Source organism: Coregonus clupeaformis, chromosome 20 (genome assembly GCF_020615455.1).
Source record: "Coregonus clupeaformis isolate EN_2021a chromosome 20, ASM2061545v1, whole genome shotgun sequence".
Classification (NCBI taxonomy): domain Eukaryota; kingdom Metazoa; phylum Chordata; class Actinopteri; order Salmoniformes; family Salmonidae; genus Coregonus; species Coregonus clupeaformis.
Window position 1 is genome coordinate 13,687,737 of NC_059211.1, and position 26,692 is coordinate 13,714,428.

Below are 26,692 nucleotides of genomic sequence, written 5' to 3' on the forward strand. Positions count from 1 at the left end.
CAAAGCTGTCATCAAGGCAAAGGGTGGCTACTTTGAAGAATCTCAAATATAAAATATATTTTGATTTGTTTAACACTTTTTTGGTTACTACATTATTCCATATGTGTTATTTCATAGTTTTGATGTCTTCACTATTATTCTACAATGTAGAAAATAGTAAAAGTAAAGAAAAACCCTGGAATAGGTGTGTCCAAACTTTTGACTGGTACTGTATGTTTTTACAGCTGTTCTGAATATATGCAACAACACAAACATGCCATTTTAAATCAGAAGGACATTCAAGTCCAGCCAGTCAAAGTTTTAAAATCATCCAAGAGAGAGTATTTCACAATTTCTCCCTCCTTGGCCTGAGCCCCACACTGGAGTCCAGGGGATTAGGGAGGCTGAAGAGAGAGGGGAATGAGTTGGCCTTCTATGACACGTTTCTCTTTATTCAATAGGAAAGGGGTTGTTGGTGAGCAAAGCCAACACACTGTAACGTATGACCAGTGTTTCACTAAACTGAGTTTCAGTAGTCTACGAGGCTGTTGTCGTTGTGTTTTGCTTTATTGACAACACAAAAAAGAAGACAGCAAAACTCCATGCTCTAATTCACTGGTCCACAATGGTGGCAGGACTGCTGCTCAGACAGTTCAGTTCAGGCAGCCATCTGAGAAGCTAACATACAGTCAGGGGACATACTATCAGAGGTCATTCACTACTTACTGTCTGATGTCATCTGTCCCTTTTCCAATACAAACTACAATGACAACATGATTGTTCAGTAGATCCGCTAAATTCATGTTTACTTAATGGCACATGCTGTGGAACACTGACATGTTATATGCTTTGATTCAAGTGTCCACTTATTGCTTCTATTAAAAGACAAGTGATTATATTGTTAAATTGGTTTTAAAAAATGGAATATGAGGTCATCGAAAAGAGTTTGGCTAACGTTAGAGCAAGACACCATGTTACGGCACCTAGGCATTCAATTAATTCATAATGAGTATTTGGGTTCTAGCTCAAACAGATCTGGGACCAGGCTAGAATAAAGTGTCGTAAGGCAGCCAGAAACATGGTGTATATGACTATCAGAAACCAACATTACTGATCACGAATATAGATACATTTATATTTTACATTTTACACATTTTACACAGTATTATGATATAAAAAATGAATACATACATGCTGGTTTTGAACAGTCCCTTGTGTTGTGATAGAGTCTATGAAAATGTGTTCTACATTCCGATGAGAACTTGACTGGTCCTGCTTAAAAATAAAAGTTCTTATCAGGAAACAAAAAACAAAAGAAATCATGTGTTCCATTTCCTTTCCTCCTTTTTAATATTTCAATAACAGAACTGAAGTTGATATAATTTGCCATTAGCAACAACATCAAAAGAGCAACAATATTGTTGGACAAGCATGCAAAGCATTATCTAGCAGTCAAGATATCCTTTCACTAAGGCAGAGCTCCAACTATGCAAATGACAAATTATACAAATTACACTCTCTATCACTAACTACATTGATATGCATTTTTATTGATTTAGGGGTATGCCAATTCGTTGTTTATGACTTATTGATGATGCACTGTCCATATGGTTAGGCTGATTATATATTTCACTTGTGTTTTAAATTGTATGACATAACATTTTATGTATGTTTCTGCATATGTACCAAGATGTTCAAATAAACCTAAACCTTGCTCTGCCCAGACTCAAGAATCATTGCTCTACTGGTTCATACTACATGACATGACATCACAAAAGGACTCAGACAATAGACTTAATGATCACTCCTAAGTACTTCTGGGCCTTTAGCGAGCCTCCGTATAACAGATTTTCACAACAATTACTGAAGTCTGTTCAGAGGTCCTGCTACAAATAAGTAGCTTAACATTACGTTGCCTTCAACTTTACCCTGGCTGTTTCTGTCGGAGTAATATGCTCACTTCTCTCCCCTATGGCCATCAGAAATTCATTTAATGACAACTTTCTCCAGCACATCTGTGAGACCCATCCGAGGCAATAACATAGTTTTAGGGATTTCATTCTCATGTAGGAATAATGTTGAATTAGGGTCTCTGACATCATGATTGAACTTTGGAAAGCTACTTGATTAGGCATTCAAGAGGCGGGACTCAGAAATTAAGGGTCATGTGGATTCAGCTCACAGAGCCGAGAGTCTTCCCCTGCCAAACTAAATAGTTCTACATGGATTTAAAATATTTGTAGCTGCTATAATGTGTGCAGGGTTGTATGCATCAAGGGTATCAGAGTAGAAGTGCTGATTTTGGATACGTTTTGCCTCTTAGATCACAATGAATAACAGTACATGGACAGAGGGGACCTGATCCTAGACTCCTACTCTAAGAGGCTTGATGCATATGGCCCCAGATGTAAGGTGAGATTGATCCAGAAACAAATGGAAAAAATAGAATGTTGATTGAACATTTTTTAATATCAGTTTTCTTACCTGTGAAATGCTTTATGAACTTGTCTTTCAGGTTTACATCTCTTGGGACAATATCTACAAAAAAGAAAAAGAAAAGTAACCAATCTGTGAAACCTCTTAGCATTAAAGGGAAAATCCACTCAAAAACGATCTTTTAGTATTTATTTTCATTAGTCCACTGTTGATACAGTCCCAAAATGTTTTGCATGTCAGCAGTAAAGTTTTCAAGATATTGGACTTTCTAGAAGCAAAGTGTCACCGGCCACATGATGATAAAAAAATTTTTTACCACGCTGCCGGACGCTCCTGTCTTCCATTTCATCAACAAAACAAAAACAATAACAAAGAACAGTGGCGCTGTTTACCCCTTTACGGATTTCAGCTTTAAGATAACCCTTTAGTAATAGGTAAATGTTTAAATATTACAACATTTAAAGTAAGGCAATGTAAATACGAACAAACAACCATCACACCTGTGCTTATATTATAAAGTAAAGAAAGTGCCATCAGAGAATAGAGGCCTATACATTTTCTAGCTTGGAAGAGAGCTGATGGGGATAAAACAACTATGAGTTCTTAAGTATTTTTATTTCATTTTTATATACACTGAGTATACCAAACATTAGGAACACCTTCCTAGTATTGAGTTGCCATCCCCTTCATCTACACTGATTCAAGCACTAACATGTGAAGTTCATAGGAGCACATAAAATCTGGTGTCAAATGTAATCTAAGTCTATATTTTGGATAAATTAAGGCATATATAAATTTTTTAACCATTTTCCATCGTTAAAATTAGGGAGGCTTTGATTTCAAACAGATTGAAAAGGGGTCTTAGAAAACATCTAGAAAAAATATCTTTAAAAATCTTTGGTATTATAAATAAATCAAAACACAATAATGTTGAAGTAAAGACCCCTGCCAACTAATATCAACATTTGAATTTAGTTTTGCAGAAATTATTTGCCTAGTGTCTTGTCATTCTGATTCCAAAAACCCACATATCTTTAAGATATTTTCAGATTTCTCTCCCTCCTAATGAAAGTTTACAGAAGTAACAAGTAAAGGTAGACCTACCAATTAGTTATAGTGTTTTTACTGATAACAATTGGGTTTATGAATTATTAAGTGATTAAAACGCGTCATTCTGTTACCAAATCAGTAACAGAATTACAAAAAGGTAAGTAACAGAATGACTGCAATTGAATTGGCTACAATGGGAAATCATAGTAGTTACAAAACACAGTTGGGCCACCTGCTACTGTCCTCCCGTCCACTGGCATACTGTTATGTTCAGCTCTTATTAACGGTCTTCTTCCTCTTTCTGTCGCGTGGTGGTCAAAGCAAGAGTGTGAAAACAGTCTGGACAACCTCTCCCTCTCTTTCTCCCTATCTCTCTTCTCGCTCTCTCCAGTTAATATCACTTCTCCCGGTTCTTGCTGACACCTACCCATGAGCCCCCTCTCTTTCCATTTACTGTAACCAGCCTCCTCACCCACTGAGCACCGACTGACATTGGACGTCCATGGACGTTGAAAAGTAGTTGAAATTTGGTCAGTCCAAATCTGAACCAATGATAGACATCTGTTTCACAAGTTTGGACAGCACAGTACAGTACAGTAGAGCACATCACAGTACAGTACAGTAAAGAAAAGTAGAGTAAAGTATAGGTCAGTACAATACAGTACTGTACTGTACAGTAGAGTTTAGTACAGTACAGTAGAGGACACTATAGTAGAGTACAGTATAATTTGCTGTATTGTACTATACTGTACTGATATCTGCTCTCCCCTTCTGTACTGTACTTTACTGTACTGAACTGAACTATACTCTACTGTGCTGTACTGAACTCTACTGTGCTATGCTTTACATCTGCTTTTGTAAAATGTTCAGTGGAAATGGTTAAAAGTAGTCCTTGTGCATAGATGGTTTGTTTAACTTTGCAATCAATGGTTTTTGTTTGGCGTACATTTTAAAGTGAAAATTGGAGCCTCAGTGTAATTTTGTTACCATGGAAATGCCCATACACAGATTCCCAGATTTCCCCACAACTGAGGACAAGCCAACAGGCTTGGAGACTCATTGCACACATTCTGTAGCTCAGCCAAGCCCATCCACTCTCCAAACATGCAAAGCATACAGGTGTCAGATGCATTCAGGCTAACAGTTCAAGGAGATTATAGCCCGGCAGTTATAATGCTTATCAATGTCATAAAAAGAATTCAGTGCAGCTAGCTGCTGTGCTAATTTTTACCAGACTGGACCGAGGAATGAACAGTACTCTCTGATGCAGAAATCGCAGAAGATGATCGGTTCAATTACAAACCACTACAGTAAGCTTAGGCAATGCGTTTGATGTCCAGACATACAACTGGGCACTACGGAAAACAACAAGTCATCACTCCAATATAAAAAGATGAATAGGCTATGGGTCTTACGTAAGGGGGATAAGGGTCCTGAAACCTTAACCTGGCTCCAATCCAGATCAGATGTGAGTTGTGTAAGTGTGAAAACGGCAGGTAAATGCGAACACTAACCGGTAGGCAGTTGTGTAAAGTACTTAAGTAAAAATACTTTAAAGTAGTACTTACGTCGTTTTTTTTGGTATCTGTACTTTTCTTTACTATTTCTATTTTGCCAACTTTTACTTTTACTTCACTACATTCCTAAAGAAAATAATGTACTTTTTACTTCATACATTTTTTCCCTGACATCCAAAAGTACTTGTTACATTTGGACAGGAAAATTGTCCAATTCACACACTTATCAAGAGAACATCCCTGGTCATCCCTACTGCCTCTGATCTGGCAGACTCACTAATCACAAATGCTTTGTTTGTAAATTATGTCTGAGTGTTGGAGTGTGCCCCTGGCTATCTGTAAATAAATTTTAAAAAAACTAGAAAATTGAGCCGTCTGCTTTGCTTAATATAAGGAATTTCAAATGATTTATACTTTTACTTTTACTTTTGATACTTAAGTATATTTTAGCAATTACATTTACTTTTGATACTTAAGTATATTTAAAACCAAATACCTTTAGACTTTTACTCAAGTTGTGTTTTACTGGGTGACTTTCCCTTTTACTTGAGTCATTTTCTATTAAGGTATCTTTACTTTTACTCAAGTATGACAATTTAGTACTTTTTCCACCACTGCCGGTAGGACATCAAAAGCATTGCCTATAAGTCCAATAATATTGTCTTGCTGCTGGAGATGTCTGGATTACCTGATGGTAAGAAAAGAGAGATACCTAGTACACATTGGCAAAGAGAATGGAAACTGTGTGCAGGAGGTATTTCTCTTTCCTTCCTTGCGTGCAAAACATAGACAAACTAGTGTGACTGTGGGTCTTAAGGAATGGCGCACACAGCACTTGCTAATGTGCAACATTTTGACTTCCTCAAAATGTACATTCCGTATGGCCAGCGGCCTGTGTGGTTCTCTTGCCTGTTACACAGTGGGTCTAAGACACTGCTTCGACAACATTAGGGGGATGTCCCAATAAAGCATTTCTAAAACCAATCTTTTGGATGGTAATATGGACAGTCTGAGGGAATGTGTAGCATTGCTCACACAATTGCACAGATGAGTATTAAGGATTTACTAGTATGGCTCAGTCCCAGTTAGCATATGCTATTTTGTAATGTCTTAAAGGCACAGTAACACCATCCTTACTCTCACTTGACAATGACTTCAAAGATATATCAAAGCCATGCAAAACAAATTCTAAGGCAATGAGTAATGCTTTTACCAGTCACAGAATTTGACAAAATGAATAAATTGACTCTAAACGTATCAAATACTTCCCGTTCAGTACATCTGACCAAGTTCCAAAAGCCAACACAAATCACATGGATTCTATTGTTCCACTAGATCAAAAAGGCTTTTATATTAATATAGTCTTTCGATCTTACAGGTGAAATTGAGTCAGTGAATGTGGTAAAAATGGCTGCGTGTTCACAGCTGACTAAACTGTGTGCCACGTGAGTGTCCTGGTCTCACGTCACCTGTGATGAGTTCCTGTGACGCTCACCATTGGCTGGCCAAGAAGCTAGAGGAGGCTGATCATTCATGGTTTGAGATTCCGCAATGTATCCTGAACTGAATGAATCATTCACAAGTTTAGTATGCTAATGATGCTCCTCCCTGGGCAACTTGGTTGGTGATGCCCTGGCCTGCGTCAGCCATTGATAATCTTTTGCATGATGTGGTGATACCTCACTAGCCAAGTGAGAGGGTGGATTGTGGCTCTTTCAGGGTGCCAAAAGGGAACTGGAATATAGATCCACACTTCACACACTATCACATCAGAGACAGAAATACAGATAGCTCCCCTAATTAATTGTAATGTAGAGCCTGTTGAATCAATTGCTGATATTGTCTCATCCCCAAATAGTGAAGCATACTTGCATCGATTACATTTATAAAAACAGATTGTTTATAAAATAGTCATAATTTATTGACAGCTCTCACCTCTTCAAATCATAGTGTGACATTTCCTACATAGAAAAGGACAAGTAATCATGCACAAAAGGCTACAGTAGCAGACATATTGATACAGACCAGAGGCAGCTGTCACGCCCCAGTGAAATAGGGATTACCGTTTTATCATGGCCTAAAAATAAATCTTATCAGCTTACCTATGGGTCTACTGTTATCCAGCCTAGGAACATATAAAGGCTTTTCTCGAGAGGAGAACTTCATCTCTTGGGCTGCAGGGAAGAGGCCACTGTTATAGCGCCTGGAGACTGCAGGCTTGTCCCCCCATTGGCTGTCTCCGATAACCTGTAAGATAAGGTCCAGCAGGGTCCTTCTCTCTTTCTGCTTCACTTCCTTCCTGTCCATGCACTGGCTCGAGGTGATCAGCAGAAGGAATATACTCAACAGTATGTGCCATTTTCTCTCTGTCTGCATGGCTTTTCTGACTGGGCAAACAAGCCAAGACAAATCAAGTTAGATGCAGTGCGGGAAAGAAACAAATGGTGTCTAACCACAAGGTGTGAGTAATTGCAAAGTGACTTTGCATACATTTCTATCACCCCCCAAAAGATAGGTATAACATTAATGGTGGTGGAAACAGTGAGAAGTAGCCTATTAACTGAAGCATACAAGTGAACATATTCTCTGAATTACATTAAACAGGTTAATAAATGCAACTATGAGTAAGATATTTTTTACTTAAAATAATCACATGTAGAGGGAATAAAAATGTTGCCAACAAAACAATTGTCAATTCCTCAACATGGTGTTTGTCATACTACTATACAAAGCCACAGTAATGCTGATATATTGATCTAATATAATAAAACAATAAAACCAGGTGTGGTGTCTTCAATTCAATCAGGTGTGAGAACATTTGCTTTGGGGGCAATACCAGTTACTCTGAGATTCAAGATTTTTCACTTTAAAATGTATACCAAACAAAAAACATTGATTTCAAAGTTTAACACACCATACAACTCTCATGGCATACATTTTAAAGTGAAAAATCTGACTCTCAGCGTAATTCCATTATCATGAATAGTAACTGTCAAGTGATGATGACAGTAGGCTACTTCTACAAAGCAAATCAATAACATGGACATATAAATCACCTCAAACTTACTTGGAAAACAAAATCAAACTTACTTTAAGTTATTAAAGGATGCTTATGTCCTGAAAAGTGGACACGAGTTGTCTGTATCGAATCTCTTTAGGCGTTGTCGGTTGTGTAGCTTATTGAGCGAAGATTCCGTTGTCTGCAGCCGGTCTTGAAATCATACGTCCCGTTTTATACGTTCAGCGAGCTTCTAATACAATCGATTTCGAGTGGGTGGTAGGCAACTGTTGATATCTTTGGTTTAATTTATTCAATGGTGGTCGCTACCTTTGGCATGCGCCCCTCCTTTACGTCCAAAACCATCACTGAAAGTGGGCTAAGAACACCACTTCACTTCTTATTCCTGCTTAGGAAAAACAATGTTGCAATGTCAAGTTTGGATAGGAGGGATTAATGCTGAGATTTCCATTGGGGAAAATGTCATCCAAAGCGCGCAACCGCGAGTGAAAAAAGTTTCCAAAGTTGCAAGACCTGTTGAAGGCAGAAGTGTTTCAGTGGCATATGGGCTTAAACCTGACCTGTGTCGGCTAATTGCCGTCTTTGTTTTTGTTCATGGATGTCAAAGTCTTGTGACCGCCTAAACGCAGCAGAGAATGCGCTTTCAAGAACAGCCCTCGGACTGTTTCGCGCGCTTGAGTGAGTTCAAAATCTCATATTTTTTCTGGTATAGACTGTTTTTTAAGTAAGAAAATCAGGTGATTTGGTGGTCTAGGACAATTGTGGTTAAAATAAACAAGAGACAGTGTTGATACAGGCAGCCTATATGTGTTATTTTTAGGAATTTGTTACAGCATAGGCCCAAATGGAGTAATGATGACGGCCCGAACATTTATTGAGTGATTTTGTACACATGCTTGTCATGACATGCTGTCAGGAAAATGTAGACTATGTGATAGCCTAATATTATACGTTCTCCCTCGGTGTTATGATAGTGCCATATTTGATTTACCTATAACCTTCATCTCTCATGTATGGCTTTGCATTGATCAAATTAATAGGCTTATGAGTCAGTTGTGACTGGGTGTAAATTACATGGCAATGGAAAGCAAACCATAAACATAGGAAGATATAGGCTATATCTATAAATCATGCATCAGCACAGGGCATCAGTTGAAATATGGCATACAGACATCAAAATGCAAAATATATTTCACATCATATCCATTCAAATCTGATCCTCTCAAAATGCACCACTAGGGCCATTATGCGGATCATGATGCTGATGATGAGCTCAGCTCAATATTCTCCCCTCAAAATGTGTAGCCCTCATAACAATAGAGACATACTGCATTGTCATTTTATAACGCAATACAGTAATGAAACACCTACTTCAAAGCATATTTCATTCCACGTTTTTATAATGCATAGCCCTAAAGCCTAATAAAACATAAAAAATGAAATATTTTAAGTTAAAAGCATGTTCCATATCATTAGTCAAAGTAGTCTTGAAAATCTCACATAGCTTTCAAAGAAAGGATGTCATCTGGTGGCCTGATAATTACCTTGCAGCCCTCGAGGCTCTGCCTGGCTCAGTCAGTAACAAGCTAGGGCTAGGCTACACTCTCAAATGGGGCATGAAAATGGTGAAAAGCCCCCAAAATAGACGATATATTTTAAATTACTTTTGGATAATTTTGGTTTAGGCTACAAAATAAATTACATATAATTTTATATCATTAATGATCGCCAAAACACTTACTTTCACCCATCAATACTTTCACTTTGCTTTTACTCATCCTGCTATTGTTACAATGGTATTCACACATAATTAATTTGAAACAGTTTGTAATTTGGCAACAGGGGCATGCGCGTCAATGATCCCACGTGGGCTGTTTCCAGAACTAGTCCGTTGCTATGAGCACAGACGCGACACAAATAAAAAAATTGTAGACTGCCTGGTTTGAGTTTATCAAGCTAGCTATCTAGCTAACGATGTTTGTACAAGCTGCTAACATTTATTTAGAGACAAGCCACGACTTTTTGTGTATTAGTTAGCAAACATTGAAATCAAAAGGCTTTATTGGCTATATAGAGATAGTTGCATCATGTCTCACAGGTTAGTAACGTTAATTGGCTTCAGTTAGCTGGCTAGCAAGCTAGCTAACTTTAGCTACTAATTTAGCTAGCTATTTTTACTTTATGTAGCCTGGATTTCTGCCAATTAGCAAACCACCTGTCTATCAAACTAACTAGTAGCAGATTTTGCATACCATAATGTTCTTAATAGACACATATCAATGTGATAGACCTAATGTAAGCCTTTTTTCATTGTTATGGACATGATCATGCTATTAATGGTAAACACTCAGTTTTCAGTTGGGAAGCTCAATTCTTAGCTTTTACTTATTTCCCAAGTCCAAGCTACTTCAGCTGATTTAATTTTCATGCTAAATATCCTTCCAATGACTGTCTCTCTTCCAGTACATACAACAAACTGTGGGCTAATGCCCAGGTCGAGTTGAACTCCCTTCTGGCTCAAGAGTTCCCTGTTCAGCCTCCTCGCCCAGAGAAGGACCGAGTGGTGTTCTTCCAACGCCTGGCCACCCTCTACGTGCGCTACGTGCAGATCTTCAGGCAGCTGGAGGAGGCCTATGATCAGGTGGTTCATCCCCAGAAGAGGAGAGTGATCCGGGAGGTCCTTGATGGCGTGATGGGACGGGTGCTTGAACTCAAGAATGAGATGGTGGAGAAAGAGTTCTCTGAGTACCATTACATGGACGATGTCATCCAGGACTTGAAGCTCACGCCTGTAAGTTCACCCCCCCCCCCAAATCCATTGATTTGAAATGTTTAGCTTTTTGTTCATGAAAGTTGAAAAGACAGAACATGATAAGTCTCCTACAGCAGGGGTTCTCAAAGTGGGGGTCGCAAGAAGGTTTTTAGGGGTTGCAAGTGTGAAACTGAATGGGACAAATACATATTTTTCATACATATTTTAATAGGCTACATATAGCCTACCATCTTTATTTTATAGACATTTGCCTATTTGATCAGGTTTATAATATAGGCCAACGGTATTGCACAAAATTAATGTCTCAAAAACATCTAATCTGTGTTTCAGAACTAAAATGTTGTGTGTCTTGATTGTTGACCAATAACAAGTCATCAGCTTTGGCGCACAAAGACGGGTGCGCATATCCTTATTTTCTTGCTTCATTTTCTCCGGTTTTGCCTGACAAAAACAGAGTAGACCTACCCATATAAAATACAGTTTAAAAATCTACTACGGAGGCATCTTTGCCAGAACAATAATAGGCTACCTGGCGATTTTATTGATAATTTTCATATTTCAGATACACTGTAACTGAAAGTGGTAATTTCTATGGTAATTTTAGGTATTATCAACAGAAAAAATAACTCTAAAATGTTTAACTGTAGCATACTGTAAATGATGGTGCATTGTGGGAAAATTGCTGTATTTCGAATGGTACGGTAATTCCACCCCACAGAATACAGTACCGTACCGTGTCTTTGGAGTGCCCAAAAACTTTTGACCACACTGTAACAAAATTCTGTTGTTTTTACGGTAACTGACTGGCAGCTAGTTACCTGTAAGTTAATGTAAAAATAGGTACAGTATGTTACTGAAAATTCCAAAGAAACTTTGGTTTAACAGTACATTACTGTAAAGTTAACAGTAATGTACTGTTAAACCAAAGTTTCTTAAAAATATATGATAACATACTGTACATTTTTTTACAGTAAGTTAGAGGTAACTGGCTGCCAGTAAGTTACCATAAAAACAAGAGGATTTTCTTTACAATGCTCTAGTGGGCGCATGGCATTGTTTTTTCTGAATCATTAACATATTTTGAGGTGTGCCTTGTAAGAGCCTATATTTGTTGCACCCGTGAGTGAGAATGCTGTACCTATTTAACTCTTATGTGGTTATAATGCCTCATCAATTTAAATGTATAGGGGACAGATTGGAGTATTAAACCTTAAATGGATGAGCATTTAGCCATGTCCTTTTAGTCTGTTTTTCCCTGTAGTCACTGCCAGTTTGGAAGCCTTTGTTAAGGCCTCTAGAAGTGCAAGTGATATAAAACACAAAATATTATTTAAAATGCTGTAATGTGTAAACACTTCACCTAGCAGCAAACCTGCTTGCACCAATCCCTTGTAATTACAGTAAAATACTGTGAAATACAAACCCCTCCCCTCAATGAATTTCATTCATCCATTCATTCATTCTGATTATGGTAGCATTTTTATTTTATTTTTTTACAGTATAATACAATAATTGTACAGTATTGTACTGTCTGTCTGTCATTACACAGTACTTGCTTTGATATTGTATTTATATTACAGTGGGTTTACTTTAATATGAAATACAGAATTTTACTTGCCACCGAGCTACCTGTAAGCTACTTTCAAATTCACGGTAAACCCTTTACAGTGTAGGCCTAGTTTGGGTGGCTACTGGCTATATGTCTAAAGATAGCTGTAGCATTCTGCGGGCAGGCAGCCCTCCAAAGTGATAGTGTGTGGTGCAGACAGACCATGCTTTCCACCCTATCCTGCAACCTCTGCTGCATACAGGCAGGCCGTATGATTCTGCTTGCTCTGGACTCCAGAGAAGTGACATGATAAACCCTAGTTGATATTGGCTGCTAACATTAATGACTTTCAGCAAAAAATACAGGTGTAAAACACAGTTTATTTCTGTGCGTTTTGAAAATGCATCACTGTTTATGGCTGTAATGACAGGCTACATTTGCACCGCGATTGTGCATGCATGTGCGCGGGGGTCTCGAGCTTTGAACCACTGCTTTTGGGGGTCGCGGGTCAAAAAGTTTGAGAGCCACTCTCCTACACTAAATGGCCGTGTCCCAAATGGCACACTAGGGAATAGCTATTCCCTATATGGTGCACTGCTTTTGGCCTCTGGTCAAAAGTTGTGGCTTATGTAGGGACCAGGGTGCCATTTTGGTATGTAGCCCATGTTTCATTTGCTGTAATAAAATGTCACTGTATCTTTTTTGGACATAATGCATCTCATGTCTCATTACAGGAGGACATTGAGATCCCCATCCCTCGATATTTCCTCAGTGAACGCAGCAAGGTGCTGCAGGAGAAAGGGAATATGCTCTCCAACATTCTCAACCTCATGGCGGTAGTAGAGAGACCCAAAGTGAGTTAGGCCTAGCTAGCTTTTCTGTATCACGTAACATTAGACTTGGTGTAATTACATGTAACTACACATAACTACACAGTAACTAGCTAAGATATCATCTTCAGTTTATCACAGAAACTTCCTTTCAATATAATAGTTAAATGCCAGTTAGCAGATACTTTGGTCCAAAGCGAATCACAGTACAGTGAGTGCATATATTAAAGTATGTGACCCCAGCGGGAATCGAACCCACGACTCTGGCATTGCTAGATACTGAGCCACACAGGACCACCTTTAATACCCCATGTTTGTTGGGGCCCCAGCCTGTAGGAGTGCGGGCACTGAACCTGGAGGAAGCCATAAAGATCATCCAGGTGTCAGAGAGGGCCCGCCAGGGGCGCCTGAGGGCCAAATTCATGAGGGAGATCCAGCGCGATGAGGAGAGGCAGAGGAGGGCCAAGGACAGGGACCTGGGGGCAGCGGCCATCGGCACGGCTGTGGTTCGCATCCAGAAGGTATGGTCAGCCTGGCAAAGTCAGATACTGTACCTTCAATCAGTCCTAGACCATAGGTCTCACACTCGCTAGGTAAATGAGACTGCTTAGTCCAAACTATACGTCACTGGTATAGCCAAGTGATGATGTGGAGCATATTGGGAGCATACTCTGAAATCAGAGGTCTTTAACTAGCCTGCTGTAGTTATTGTTATTGCTTGCCATTTGTATGAATGCTCTGTGAGTGTCAGTCATTAAAGATACCATACAATAGTTGAACGAAGGTGCTACTTTTGTCCCTTCCAGGTATGGAAGGGTTATGTGCAGAGGAAAAAAACAAAGAGGGAGCGAGAGGAGGAGATGATATTTTTGGGCATGGTGAGTCGGATAGATAAGCTCTATCTGTAACATTTCTATAGTGTAGTGCCTCTTTTAAGCTACCAGCAGATGGCACCGTAGGACTGCTTTGTGATGCTCCTGGGAGACGTTTTCCCTATGTACAGATCTAGGATCAGCTACCGCTGCACCAATCCTAACCTTAACCATTAGTTGGGAAAATGCAAAACTGACCCAAGATCAGTGTCTAGGGGCAACTTCACCCTACTCCGCTTGGTGACAGCCTCATCCACCACAGCAGTGTTGCACCTTTTCCTCCTGCCCCCTCAGGCCATGGAGCCCAGACACATCCAGCCCTGTCCTGCCACAACAGCTGCCCAGGCCAACGAGGCCCATCGGAGGGGCAAGCAGGAGGAGCACGAAGAGGACTACCAGAAGTCCATTGTGGCCATCACAGACAAACTCAGAGAGGTGGAGGGGCCCGACATGAGGGAGACCATGAAGGACCAGATCAGACAGTGGTTCATCGAATGCCAGTGAGTTTATTACAGGGAGATGGTTGTGAATCACGACAGTGGTTACGTTAGGATAATTGTTTTCACACATTGTCATTATATTATTCCATATTAGATGGAAATAATGGGGTGACATTATCATGGCAGTGATATGCATACTGTATATGACAGTATGCAGTTGATGGTAATATGTTTGGTTGTTAGTGATGCAACAGGAACTTTCCCTGACTACCCAGAGGAGGAGGACGGAGGCTCGACTCTCATCTTTGCAGAGAAAACACCTCAACAGGTATTCATTAATGAATGAAACTTCTGATGTGTGATGGTAGTAATACATGCAGATTGACTTACAGTAAGTGGATCTGCTGTCTTTAAGTTAATGGAGGAACTAGCAGCAAAAGATGAGGAGGACACCAACAAAAAGCTAAAAGGGAAGGAGGAAAATAAGGACAAAGGGAAGAAAGACAAGGGAAAGGGAGGAGATGAGGTACATTAAATACTTTAGAATACATAGCCATGGTCAACGAGATGCTTTTACTCTGTCCGATCAATGATTGTAGCTTTGTTGAACCACAGGAGGAGGAACCTGGGCTAAAGATGCTGCCATCTGCTTTCCTAGGAGAACTGGAAGTAGGACACAAGACCTTTGGTGGTAAGAGAAACGGATAACGGCATCCAAAGCGTCCTTGTAGTTTATTATTCTTCTCTGGCAGACAAAGACCTTATAAATACAGTGTGTTTTCTTATGTATCAATATTCTACAGTACATTGAAAGTAGATGTTTGTATGACTGACAGAGGTGTGGCAGAATCGTACTGAGTCCAAGAACTTCAGCCAGAGGCACGAAGCTGAGCTGATCAAGGAGGAGAAGAGGAAGGAGATTGAGGTGGAGATCAGGTTGCAGGTGAGACAAATTATTCTGTCACTCTGAGAAGTGAGACAGGCCAGGTAGCCTTGCTCTTATTTTTTTATTTTTTTTATTTTTTTCACCTTTATTTAACCAGGTAAGCCAGTTGAGAACAGGTTCTCATTTACAACTGCGACCTGGCCAAGACAAAGCAAAGTAGTGCAACAAAAACAACACAGAGTTACATATGGGGTAAAAAAAAAAAAAAACATAAAGTCAGAAATACAACAGAAAATATATATACAGTGTGTGCAAATGTAGCAAGTTATGGAGTTAAGGCAATAAATAGGCTATAGTGCAGAATAATTACAATAGTATTAACACTGGAATGCTAGATGTGCAAGATATTATGTGCAAATAGAGATACTGGGGTGCAAAAGAGCAAATTAAATAACAATATAGGGATGAGGTAGTTGGGTGGGCTAATTTCAGATGGGCTGTGTACAGGTGCAGTGATCGGTAAGGTGCTCTGACAACTGATGCTTAAAGTTATTGAGGGAGATAAGAGTCTCCAGCTTCAGAGATTTTTGCAATTCGTTCCAGTCATTGGCAGCAGAGAACTGGAAGGAATGGCGGCCAAAGGAGGTGTTGGCTTTGGGAATGACCAGTGAGATATACCTGCTGGAGCGCAGACTACGGGTGGGTGCTGCTATGGTGACCAATGAGCTAAGATAAGGCGGGGATTTGCCTAGCAGTGATTTATAGATGGCCTGGAGCCAGTGGGTTTGACGACGAACATGTAGTGAGGACCAGCCAACAAGAGCGTACAGGTCACAGTGGTGGGTAGTGTATGGGGCTTTGGAGACAAAACGGATGGCACTGTGATAGACTACATCCAATTTGCTGAGTAGAGTGTTGGAGGCTATTTTATAAATGACATCGCCGAAGTCAAGGATCGGTAGGATAGTCAGTTTTACGAGGGCATGTTTGGCAGCATGAGTGAAGGAGGCTTTGTTGCGAAATAGGAAGCCGATTCTAGATTTAACTTTGGATTGGAGATTCTTTATGTGAGTCTGGAAGTTGAGTTTACAGTCTAACCAGACACCTAGATATTTGTAGTTGTCCACATACTCTAGGTCAGACCCGTCGAGAGTGGTGATTCTAGTCGGGTGGGCGGGTGCTAGCAGCGTTCGATTGAAAAGCATGCATTTAGTTTTACTAGTGTTTAAGAGCAGTTGAAGGCTACTGAAGGATTGTTGTATGGCATTGAAGCTCGTTTGGAGGTTTGTTAACACAGTGTCCAATGAAGGGCCAGATGTATACAAAATGGTGTCGTCTGCGTAGAGGTGGATCTGAGAGTCACCAGCAGCAAGAGCGACATCATTGATATACACGGAGAAAAGTGTCGGCCCAAGAATTGAACCCTGTGGCACCCCCATAGAGACTGCCATAGGTCCAGACAACAGGCCCTCCGATTTGACACACTGAACTCTATCTGAGAAGTAGTTGGTGAACCAGGCGAGGCAGTCATTTGAGAAACCAAGGCTATTTAGTCTGCCAATAAGAATGCGGTGGTTGACAGAGTCGAAAGCCTTGGCCAGGTCGATGAAGACGGCTGCACAGTACTGTCTATTATCAATCGCGGTTATAATATCGTTTAGGACCTTGAGCGTGGCTGAAGTGCACCCGTGACCAGCTCGGAAACCGGATTGCATAGCGGAGAAGGTACGGTGGTATTCGAAATGGTCGATGATCTGTTTATTAACTTGGCTTTCGAATACTTTCGAAAGGCAGGGCAGGATGGATATAGGTCTGTAGCAGTTTGGATCTAGAGTGTCACCCCCCTTTGAAGAGGGGGATGACCGTGGCAGCTTTCCAATCTCTGGGGATCTCAGACGTTATGAAAGAGAGGTTGAACAGACTAGTAATAGGGGTTGCGACAATTTCGGCGGCTAGTTTTAGGAAGAAAGGGTCCAGATTGTCTAGCCCAGCTGATTTGTAGGGGTCCAGATTTTGCAGCGCTTTCAAAACATCAGCTGTCTGAATTTGTGTGAAGGAGAAGCGGGGGGCATGGGCAAGTTGCAGCAGAGGGTGCAGAGTTGGTGGCCGGGTTAGTGGTAGCCAGATGGAAAGCATGGCCAGCTGTAGCAAAATGCTTGTTGAAATTCTCGATTATTGTAGATTTATCGGTGGTGATAGTGTTTCCTAGCCTCAGTGCAGTGGGCAGCTGGGAGGAAGTGCTCTTATTCTCCATGGACTTTACAGTGTCCCAAAACTTTTTGGAGTTAGTGCTACAGGATGCAAATTTCTGTTTGAAAAAGTTAGCCTTTGCTTTCCTGACTGCTTGTGTATATTGGTTCCTAACTTCCCTGAAAAGTTGCATATCGCGGGGGCTATTTGATGCTAATGCTGTACGCCACAGGATGTTTTTTGTGCTGGTCAAGGGCAGTCAAGTCTGAGGAGAACCAGGGGCTATATCGGTTCTTAGTTCTGTATTTTTTGAATGGGGCATGTTTATTTAAGATTGAGAGGAAATTACTTTTAAGGAACAACCAGGCATCCTCTACTGACGGAATGAGATCTATATCCATCCAGGATACCTGGGCCAGGTCAATTAGGAAGGCCTCCTCGCTAAAGTGTTTTAGGGAGCGTTTGACAGTGATGAGGGGTGGTTGTTTGACCGCGGACCCGTTACGGACGCAGGCAATAAGGCAGTGATCGCTGAGATCCTGGTTGAAGACAGCTGAGGTGTATTTAGAGGGTATGTTAGTCAGGATGATATCTATGAGGGTACCCATGTTTAAGGATTTAGGGTTGTACCTGGTAGGTTCGTTGATAATTTGCGTGAGGTTGAGGGCATCTAGCTTGGATTGTAGGATGGCTGGGGTATTAAGCATATCCCAATTTAGGTCACCAAGCAGTACAAACTCAGAGGATAAATGGGGGCAATCAATTCACATATGGTGTCCAGGGCACAGCTGGGGCTGAGGGGGGTCTGTAGCAAGCGGCAACAGTGAGAGACTTATTTCTGGAAAGGTGGATTTTTAGAAGTAGAAGCTCAAACTGTTTGGGTACAGACCTGGATAGTATGATAGAGCTCTGAAGGCTATCTCTACAGTAGATTGCAACTCCACCCCCTTTGGCAGTTCTATCTAGACGGAAAATGTTATAGTTGGGGATGGAAATTTCAGAATTTTTGGTGGCCTTCCTGAGCCAGGATTCAGACACTGCTAGAACATCAGGGTTGGCAGAGTGTGCTAACGCAGTGAATAACTCAAACTTAGGAAGTAGACTTCTGATATTTATGTGCAAGAAACCAAGACTTTTGCGATTACAGAAGTCAACAAATGATAGCTCCTGGGGAGTAGGAGTGATACTGGGGGCTACAGGGCCTGGGTTAGCCTCTACATCACCAGAGGAACAGAGGAGGACTAGAATAAGGATACGGCTAAAGGCTTTAAGAACTGGTCTTCTAGTGCGTTGGGTACATAGAATAAAGGGGGCAGATTTCCGGGTGTTATAGAAAAGATTCAGGGCATTATGTACAGACAAGGATATGGAAGGATATGAGTAAAGTGGAGGTAAACCTAAGCGTTGGGTAACACTGAAAGAGATAGTATCTCTAGAGGCATCAATTGATTCGGTCTCTGAGTGTATGGGTGGAGGGACAAAGGAGCTAACTAAGGCAGGTTTAGCTAGGCTGGGGGGTCTACAGTGATATAGTACAATTAGAAATAACCGAAACAACAATAAACTAACCATGTTTGGGCTGAGGCTAAACATAAACAGGATGTAGTACCGTAAAAAGGAACAGTCCAGCAGATATCAGCTGTATAGCTGGGTTATCATAAGGTCCGGTGGTGAAGTGCTAGTGAGTAAGAGGCCACGGCTAGCGTGTGCTACGTCCGTTTTGTTGTAGCCAGCTGGTAGCGAAGAATCCGGAGTTAAAGGTCCAGTGATTCCGGCGGAAAAACTGATATGTTCTGGGTCGATAACGCGCCAGTGCTGACTGGCCGAATATCCGGTGATCAAAGTCCAGTGATTAAAATTAATCCCGCGGAAAAAAATCAAATGTTCTGGGTGAAACACTGCTAGCTGTGGCTAATAGCAAGTAGCTAGTCCAGTAGCTAGTTCAGTTTAGTGAGTAAGCGTGTGCTAACGGGCCAGGGCTAGCAGATGGATGGAATCTTCGTGGTTACGTCGTAACCACATCAGACGATTTCGCCGGCAGACCAGTCGTGTAGGATCGGCGGGGCTCCGTGTCAATACTATGTGGTCCCGTCCGGTTGATAGAGAGGTAGATAGCCGGGAGATGGGCCTAGCTCAGGTTGATTAGCCAGACCACAGCGTCCGTTTTGTTGTAGCCAGCTGGAAGCGATGAATCCGGAGTTAAAGTTCCAGTGAATCAGTGATTCCGCGGAAAAACTGATATGTTCTGGGTCGATAACGCGCTGTGCAGACTGGCCGAATATCCGGTGATCAATGTCCAGTGATTAAAATTAATCCCGCGGAAAAAAATCCAATGTTCTGGGTGAAAACACCGCTAGCTGTGGCTAATAGCAAAAAGCAAGTAGCTAGTTAGCTGGCTAGCTAGTTTCAACTGGAGATTCTAGATTCTAGATAAAGGTAAGTCAATAATAGAATCCGTTCCACATTGAGTGAGGCGGGTTGCAGGAAAGTATATCTTGTAGAAGGATGAAAAGTCTGATAGGGAAATATGTACGAAAAATTTACGAAAATAGGGTATTTACAGGCTATTTACAGACAGACGATAAAAACACAACTGCACTACTTCGCCATCTTACCAGTGCACTGAGTGGATAAAAATAAGGTACATATTAAAGGGATACTTCAGGATTTTAGCCTACTTCCCCAGAGTCAGATGAACTTGTTGATACCATTTGTATGTCTCTACGTGCAGTTTGAAGGAAGTTGCTAACAAGCGTTAGCGCAATGACTAGAAGTATATGGTAATTGATAGCATGCTAGTAGATACCATAGACTTCCATTCATTGCGCTAACGCTAGTTAGCATTGAAACGCGAAACTACCTCTAACTTCCTTCATACTGGATGTAGAGACATACAAATGGTATCCATGAGTTTATCTGACTCAGGGGAAGTACATACAGGGCTTCATTGCCAAAATCCTGAAGTATCCCTTTAATGTTGTTTATAAGGTAAACATATAGGGTACTGAGTGAGCTGTTGTGCTTGACACAGGTGGATGAGCTGATGAGGCAGGAGCTGGCTAACTGGAAACTGGCCGTGGATAAAGATAAGGGTGGCAAAGCCAAGGGAGGCGCAAAGGTAACAAACAGGAGGGAACATTTATCTATGACGATATTTCAATAATACTTTTATGTTTGATATCTGTTTACTTGAGAAGTGTACTGATGTCATTTATTTTGCTGCTTAGAAAAAGAAAGGGTCGAAAAGTGGAAAGAAGAAAAAGAAAGACAAAGATCTGACAGCTGATAGGTGAGACCAGACTCATCTACATTTCTCCCAGAGGGATAGGCCATTTGAGCTTTTTACCATTTACTTTTACCCATGGAATGTACATGATAGGGGCTTTAGAATTTGAAGGACACAACATACAACTATAATGCTTTAGATCTGAAAAAAGCCATTCTGAAATATGTAAATATTTACATCCTATAGGAATATTGAGTCTCTGTATCAGGAGCTGGTGGAACAGGGCTTGTTGAAACAGGCAGATAATGTTAAACTGCAGGATTATTTAGGTAAGCAACACTGTTTGGTCCCTCCAGTGTGCTGTCTGTAGATACACACTAACTTTACCAATTACCTTCAAATTAAGGTATATTTTCTAACCTCTCCTTTCTCCTCTGATTCCACTTTAACATTTGCTAAATCATTTTGTGCACACATAATTTTGTATAGACTGCCATTAATCATAACATAAGTGCTGTTATGTATTGTAGACCAAAGGGACTGAGCTTGATAAGTGTGCAAATACTGCACTCACCTGGCTAGTGCTTGGCAAAATAATATTGAGGACAAACTAAAGCATATTTTAGGGAAATCTCATATTCATGAATCAAGATGGTAAATGTTACTAGTTTACATTAATCTTTTCTTCAGCTTTTCTAAATGCTTTCCCCAGATTTGATCAGCCTGACAGCTTCTCTCTCCTGTGTCCCAGGTGACTATAGCTATCTGGGGACGACGTTAAGACAAACTGACATTGAGCCCATGCCTTCGCTGTCCGACGTGAGACAGGTCATAGCTCTGTACGCCGTCTTACCTTTAGGTACGTTTGGAACATCTGGAGTTGTCCTCAGATGATAAGAGTCTCACAGAATTTGAGACCTTAATCCTTAATACAGATACAATTTAATTAGTCTCGTGATTGATTTTAGCTTGCTAGATTGAAACTATGTGGTAATGTCTTTGTTTAGAATACACCTGCCATTTTCAGCTAGACATTTATTCTCCAAGGTTCTAAAGGTTCTAGCTACAGTTGTAGCCAAAAATATTGGCACCCTTGCACTTTTTTCAAATAATGCACAATTTCTTCCAGAAAAGTGTTGAAGTTACAACATATTTTGGTATCCACATATGTATGTCTTCGGTGTGCAGTTGAACAAAACAAAAAAATCGGAAATATTTGCTAAATCTTAGCTTATTCCACAAAGAAATCCTAAAATTGCCCTGACAATATTATTGGCACCTTCTAGAAGTAGTTAGAAATAATTAGATTTCAAGCAAGTGATTCTCCTTTACTTTGGAATTTAACTCACCTGTGGTGAGTTGCAGGTGCCTGCAATATAGAAATCACTAATTCAACCAGTTTGAATAGAGAAAAGGACTCATTCTCCTGTTTTGTGTCGCTGTGTGTAGCGCAATGAGCATGGAGAAAAGAAAGAAAACCAGAGAATTATCTGAGGAGGTCAGACACAAGATTGTAGCCAAGCATGGACAATCTCAAGGCTGCAAGTCCATCTCCAGAGACCTTGATGTTCCTGTTTTCACTGTACGTAATGTTATCAAGAAGTTTAAGGCCCATGCCACTTTTGCCAACCTCCATGTCCGCAAGAGAAAACTTGATGGAAAATTTCAGCTAAGGATTGTTCGAATGGTGGAGAAAGAACCTCGGTCAACTGCCACACAGATTCAAGCTGACCTTCAGACACAAGGTACGACAGTTTCAACTCGCACCATCCGTCGCCAACTCAATGAAAAGGGGTTATATAGTAGGAGAGCAAGGTGGACCCCACTGCTGAGAGAAAGTCAAAAGAAAGCCCGACTGCAATTTGCCAAAACACACCTGAACATGCCAAAATCCTTCTGGGAGAATGTCCTGTGGACAGATGAGACCAAATTAGAGCTTTTTGGTAAAGCACACCATCTCAATGTTTACAGAAAACAAAATGAAGCATTCAAAGAAAATAACATCTTCCCTACAGTCAAACATGGAGGAGGTTCAGTGATGTTTTGGGGTTGCTTTGCTGACTCTGGCACTGGGTGCCTTGAACGTGTGCATGGCATCATGAAATCAGGAGAATACCAAGTCATTTTGGAGCGCAATGTCGGACCCAGTGTCAGAAAGCTGGGTCTCCGTCGAAGGTCATGGGTCTTCCAGAAGGACAATGACCCCAAACACACTTCAAAAAGCACCCAGGAATGGTTCAAGACAAAACGCTGGACTATTCTGAAGTGGCCAGCAATGAGTCCAGATCAAAATCCTATTGAAAACTTGTGGAGAGATCTGAAAACAGCAGTTGGGAGAAAGCACCCTTCTAATCTGGGAGAACTGGAGCAGTTTGCACAAGAGGAGTGGGCCACACTGCCAGTACAAAGGTGCAGGAAGCTCATCAATGGCAATAGGAAGTGCTTGATTGCAGTTATTTTGACCAAAGGCTGTGCTTCCAAATATTAAGTCTAGGGTGTCAATATCCAATTTAAATGGATATATTAAGTTCTGAATCAAAAACAAAGGTTCTGTAATATTAACAGTGAAATAAAGAATTGTGGAGACCAAATACTTTGTTCAATTTCAACCTATTTTTAGGGAAAATTGTGAGTTACTTGAAAAAAGTGCAATGGTGCCAATATTTTTGGCCATGACTGTAAGTTCTAAATGTTGCTTGTAGGTTCTCAGGTGGTCCATGAGAAGGCTCCTCTGGTGAAGGCCATCCTGCTGGCAGGGCCCGCGGGTGTAGGCAAGAAGATGCTGGTCCATGCCATCTGCCAGGAGACGGGCGCCAACCTATTTGATCTGTCACCTCAGAACCTGGCAGGGAAATACCCCGGCAAGAGTGGCCTGACCATGATGCTCCACATGGTGTTCAAGGTAACACACGATTTAATGAAAAGGACTCGACACAGCGCACTCCATTTTGAGAGTTTTGATGTGTTGTTTATGTTGAAATTTTACAATGACTGATGGTTCTGAGGTACAGTGAGGGAAAAAAGTATTTGATCCCCTGCTGATCATGATCAGTCTATAATTGTAATGGTAGGTTTATTTGAACAGTGAGAGACAGAATAACAACAAAAAAATCCAGAAAAACGCATGTCAAATTGATTTGCATTTTAATTAGGGAAATAAGTATTTGACCCCTCTGCAAAACATGACTTAGTACTTGGTGGCAAAACCCTTGTTGGCAATCACAGAGGTCAGACGTTTCTTGTAGTTGGCCACCAGGTTTGCACACATCTCAGGAGGGATTTTGTCCCACTCCTCTTTGCAGAACCTTCAGCTCCCTCCACAGATTTTCAATGGGATTAAGGTCTGGAGACTGGCTAGGCCACTCCAGGACCTTAATGTGCTTCTTCTTGAGCCACTCCTTTGTTGCCTTGGCCGTGTGTTTTGGGTCATTGTCATGCTGGAATACCCATCCACGACCCATTTTCAATGCCCTGGCTGAAGGAAGGAGGTTCTCACCCACGATTTGACGGTCGTCCCTTTGATGCGGTGAAGTTGTCCTGTCCCCTTAGCAGAAAAACACCCCCAAAGCATAATGTTTCCACCTCCATGTTTGACGGTGGGGATGGTGTTCTTGGGGTCATAGGCAGCGTTCCTCCTCCTCCAAACACGGCGAGTTGAGTTGATGCCAAAGAGCTCGATTTTGGTCTCATCTGACCACAACACTTTCACCCAGTTCTCCTCTGAATCATTCAGATGTTCATTGGCAAACTTCAAACGGGCCTGTATATGTGCTTTCTTGAGCAGGGGGACCTTGCGGGCGCTGCAGGATTTCAGTCCTTCACGGCGTAGTGTGTTACCAATTGTTTTCTTGGTGACTATGGTCCCAACTGCCTTGAGATCATTGACAAGATCCTCCAGTGTAGTTCTGGGCTGATTCCTCACCGTTCTCATGATCATTGCAACTCCACGAGGTGAGATCTTGCATGGAGCCCCAGGCCGAGGGAGATTAACAGGTCTTTTGTGTTTCTTCCATTTGCGAATAATCGCACCAACTGTTGTCACCTTCTCACCAAGCTGCTTGGCGATGGTCTTGTAGCCCATTCCAGCCTTGTCTACAATCTTGTCCCTGACATCCTTGGAGAGCTCTTCGGTCTTGGCCATGGTGAAGAGTTTGCAATCTGATTTATTGATTGCTTCTGTGGACAGGTGTCTTTTATACAGGTAACAAACGGAGATTAGGAGCACTCCCTTTAAGAGTGTGCTCCTAATCTCAGCTCGTTACCTGTATAAAAGACACCTGGGAGCCAGAAATCTTTCTGATTGAGAGGGGGTCAAATACTTATTTCCCTCATTAAAATGCAAATCAATTTATAAAATTTTTGACATGCGTTTTTCTGGATTTTTGTTGTTGTTATTCTGTCTCTCACTGTTCAAATAAACCTACCATTAAAATTATACTGTTCAAATAAACCTACCATTAAAATTATAGACTGATCATTTCTTTGTCAGTGGGCAAACGTACAAAATCAGCAGGGGATCAAATACTTTTTTCCCTCACTGTAGATGTCCAGTCCTTTGTTTGTTCATTCGATCATTCATTCATTCTGTTTGTAGGTTGCCAGACTGATGCAGCCATCAGTGGTGTGGATTGGAGATACAGAGAAAATGTTTTACAAGAAAGTACCGAAGGAGGAAAAAGAGGTAACCATTCATACCCATGAGTTAGTAGCTTATGTTATAAATTTTTTATAATGCTAGTGTATGAGAAGATATCTAAATTCTTAAGTCCAAACAATGTTCTCATGTACACAGTTAGATCCAAAACGCTTGAAGAAAGACTTGCCCAAGATCCTCAAATCGATCAAAGGGGAAGATCGTGTTCTAGTCGTGGGAACGACTCAAGATCCATTCAATGCCGACCTCAAATCACTATGCAAGGTGTACAGCAAAATTATCCTCATTCCACGTCCCGACTACGCCTCACGATATGGTAAGAATGTATCTCCCAGTTGTTGACATAAGCATTTATGAACTGCTTATGTATGTACTGCCTGTGAATGTGTTATGCATGCATGCTTATGAATGTGTTATGAAGTCTTTATGTACGTACCCTTCAAGTCCTAATGGTAATATCTATGCTTTCCCCTTAGTCATGTGGAGGCAGCTGATCAAGAAGAACGGAGGACAGGTGACGGCTGCCCTGGACCTGAGCTCCTTGGCCAAGATCTCTGATGGCTACACGCAGGGTCATATGGTGCAGGTGGTGTGCAGCATACTGACGGAGCGCCGCGTCCAGCAGCTGGCCAAGAGACCCCTGAGCGCCGCCGAGTTTGTGGCCCCGCTGGCCAAGATCGACCCAGTGTTTCAGGATGAGGAGGAGGCCCTGAAGGTAAATTCTGAGATGTTTAATACTTAGCTTTTCTATCTTAGTTTGTTGATGCTGAATGCATTTTCTTTACAAGAAAGGTGTTTGACATCAAGACTTTGATGATGAACATTTGTTTGCAGAATTGGTATGCTAAAACTCCTCTGGGCAAGAAGCGAGCCAAGGCTGCCTCAGGAAAGGAGGGAGAGGAGGAGGCACCGACAAAGGGAGGCAAAGATGCCAAGAAGAAAGGGAAGAAGTAAAACAATCGGCGTCTTACCTTAACTGAACGCAACACTGAAAAAAAAACTTAGGCGGACACCAATAACCTTAGCGGACCTGTTTCCTTGAAGTTATTGTATTTTAACAAACAAATAAATCTGCATAATTTATTTCATTTCCTCTTCATGCACTGTCATTTCCTGTTCATGAATACAGTGCCTTGCAAAAGTATTCATCCCCCTTGCCGTTTTTCCTATTTTGTTGCATTACAACCTGTAATTTGAATGGATTTTTATTTGGATTTCATGTAATGGACATACACAAAATAGTGAAATGAAAAAAATAACGGAAAAGTGGT

The 26,692-nt window shown here is 41.1% G+C and overlaps 1 protein-coding gene and 1 long non-coding RNA gene across 3 annotated transcripts; one reads left to right on the top strand and one right to left on the bottom strand.

Moving 5' to 3' along the window:
- Positions 1–1,173: 1,173 nt before the first annotated feature.
- Positions 1,174–7,107, bottom strand: LOC121533745. Its single transcript, XR_005994491.1, has 3 exons — positions 7,085–7,107; positions 2,464–2,517; positions 1,174–1,254 (listed from the first exon to the last, which is right to left on the bottom strand). It is a non-coding gene; the product is annotated as an uncharacterized LOC121533745 (long non-coding RNA).
- A 1,387-nt stretch (positions 7,108–8,494) lies between these two features.
- On the top strand, positions 8,495–26,565 carry zgc:153738 (uncharacterized protein LOC558115 homolog). 2 transcript variants are annotated; one of them, XM_045205323.1, is made up of 19 exons: positions 8,495–8,679; positions 10,465–10,792; positions 13,058–13,177; positions 13,483–13,674; positions 13,960–14,031; positions 14,320–14,525; positions 14,709–14,793; positions 14,881–14,991; positions 15,081–15,156; positions 15,302–15,408; positions 20,573–20,659; positions 20,769–20,830; positions 21,014–21,096; positions 21,519–21,626; positions 23,470–23,669; positions 25,362–25,448; positions 25,560–25,737; positions 25,898–26,136; positions 26,256–26,565. In XM_045205323.1, exons 1-19 carry the CDS (start codon positions 8,600–8,602, stop codon positions 26,373–26,375), a joined length of 2,541 nt encoding a protein of 846 aa, XP_045061258.1. In that variant the 5' UTR covers positions 8,495–8,599; the 3' UTR covers positions 26,376–26,565. The 2 variants fall into 2 exon arrangements, with proteins under 2 accessions (XP_045061258.1, XP_041695880.2); XM_041839946.2 differs by lacking the exon at positions 8,495–8,679 and adding an exon at positions 9,920–10,099.
- The last annotated feature ends 127 nt before the right edge of the window (positions 26,566–26,692 follow it).

What these genes read in the sequence shown, in the direction of transcription:
- zgc:153738 (XM_045205323.1), top strand. Translation starts at nt 8,600, where the DNA reads ATGTCAAAGTCTTGTGACCGCCTAAACGCAGCAGAGAATGCGCTTTCA. An exon ending in CTGTGGTTCGCATCCAGAAG is followed by an intron (nt 13,675 to 13,959) that starts GTATGGTCAGCC and finishes TGTCCCTTCCAG; the next exon opens with GTATGGAAGGGTTATGTGCA. An exon ending in TACCGAAGGAGGAAAAAGAG is followed by an intron (nt 25,449 to 25,559) that starts GTAACCATTCAT and finishes TCATGTACACAG; the next exon opens with TTAGATCCAAAACGCTTGAA.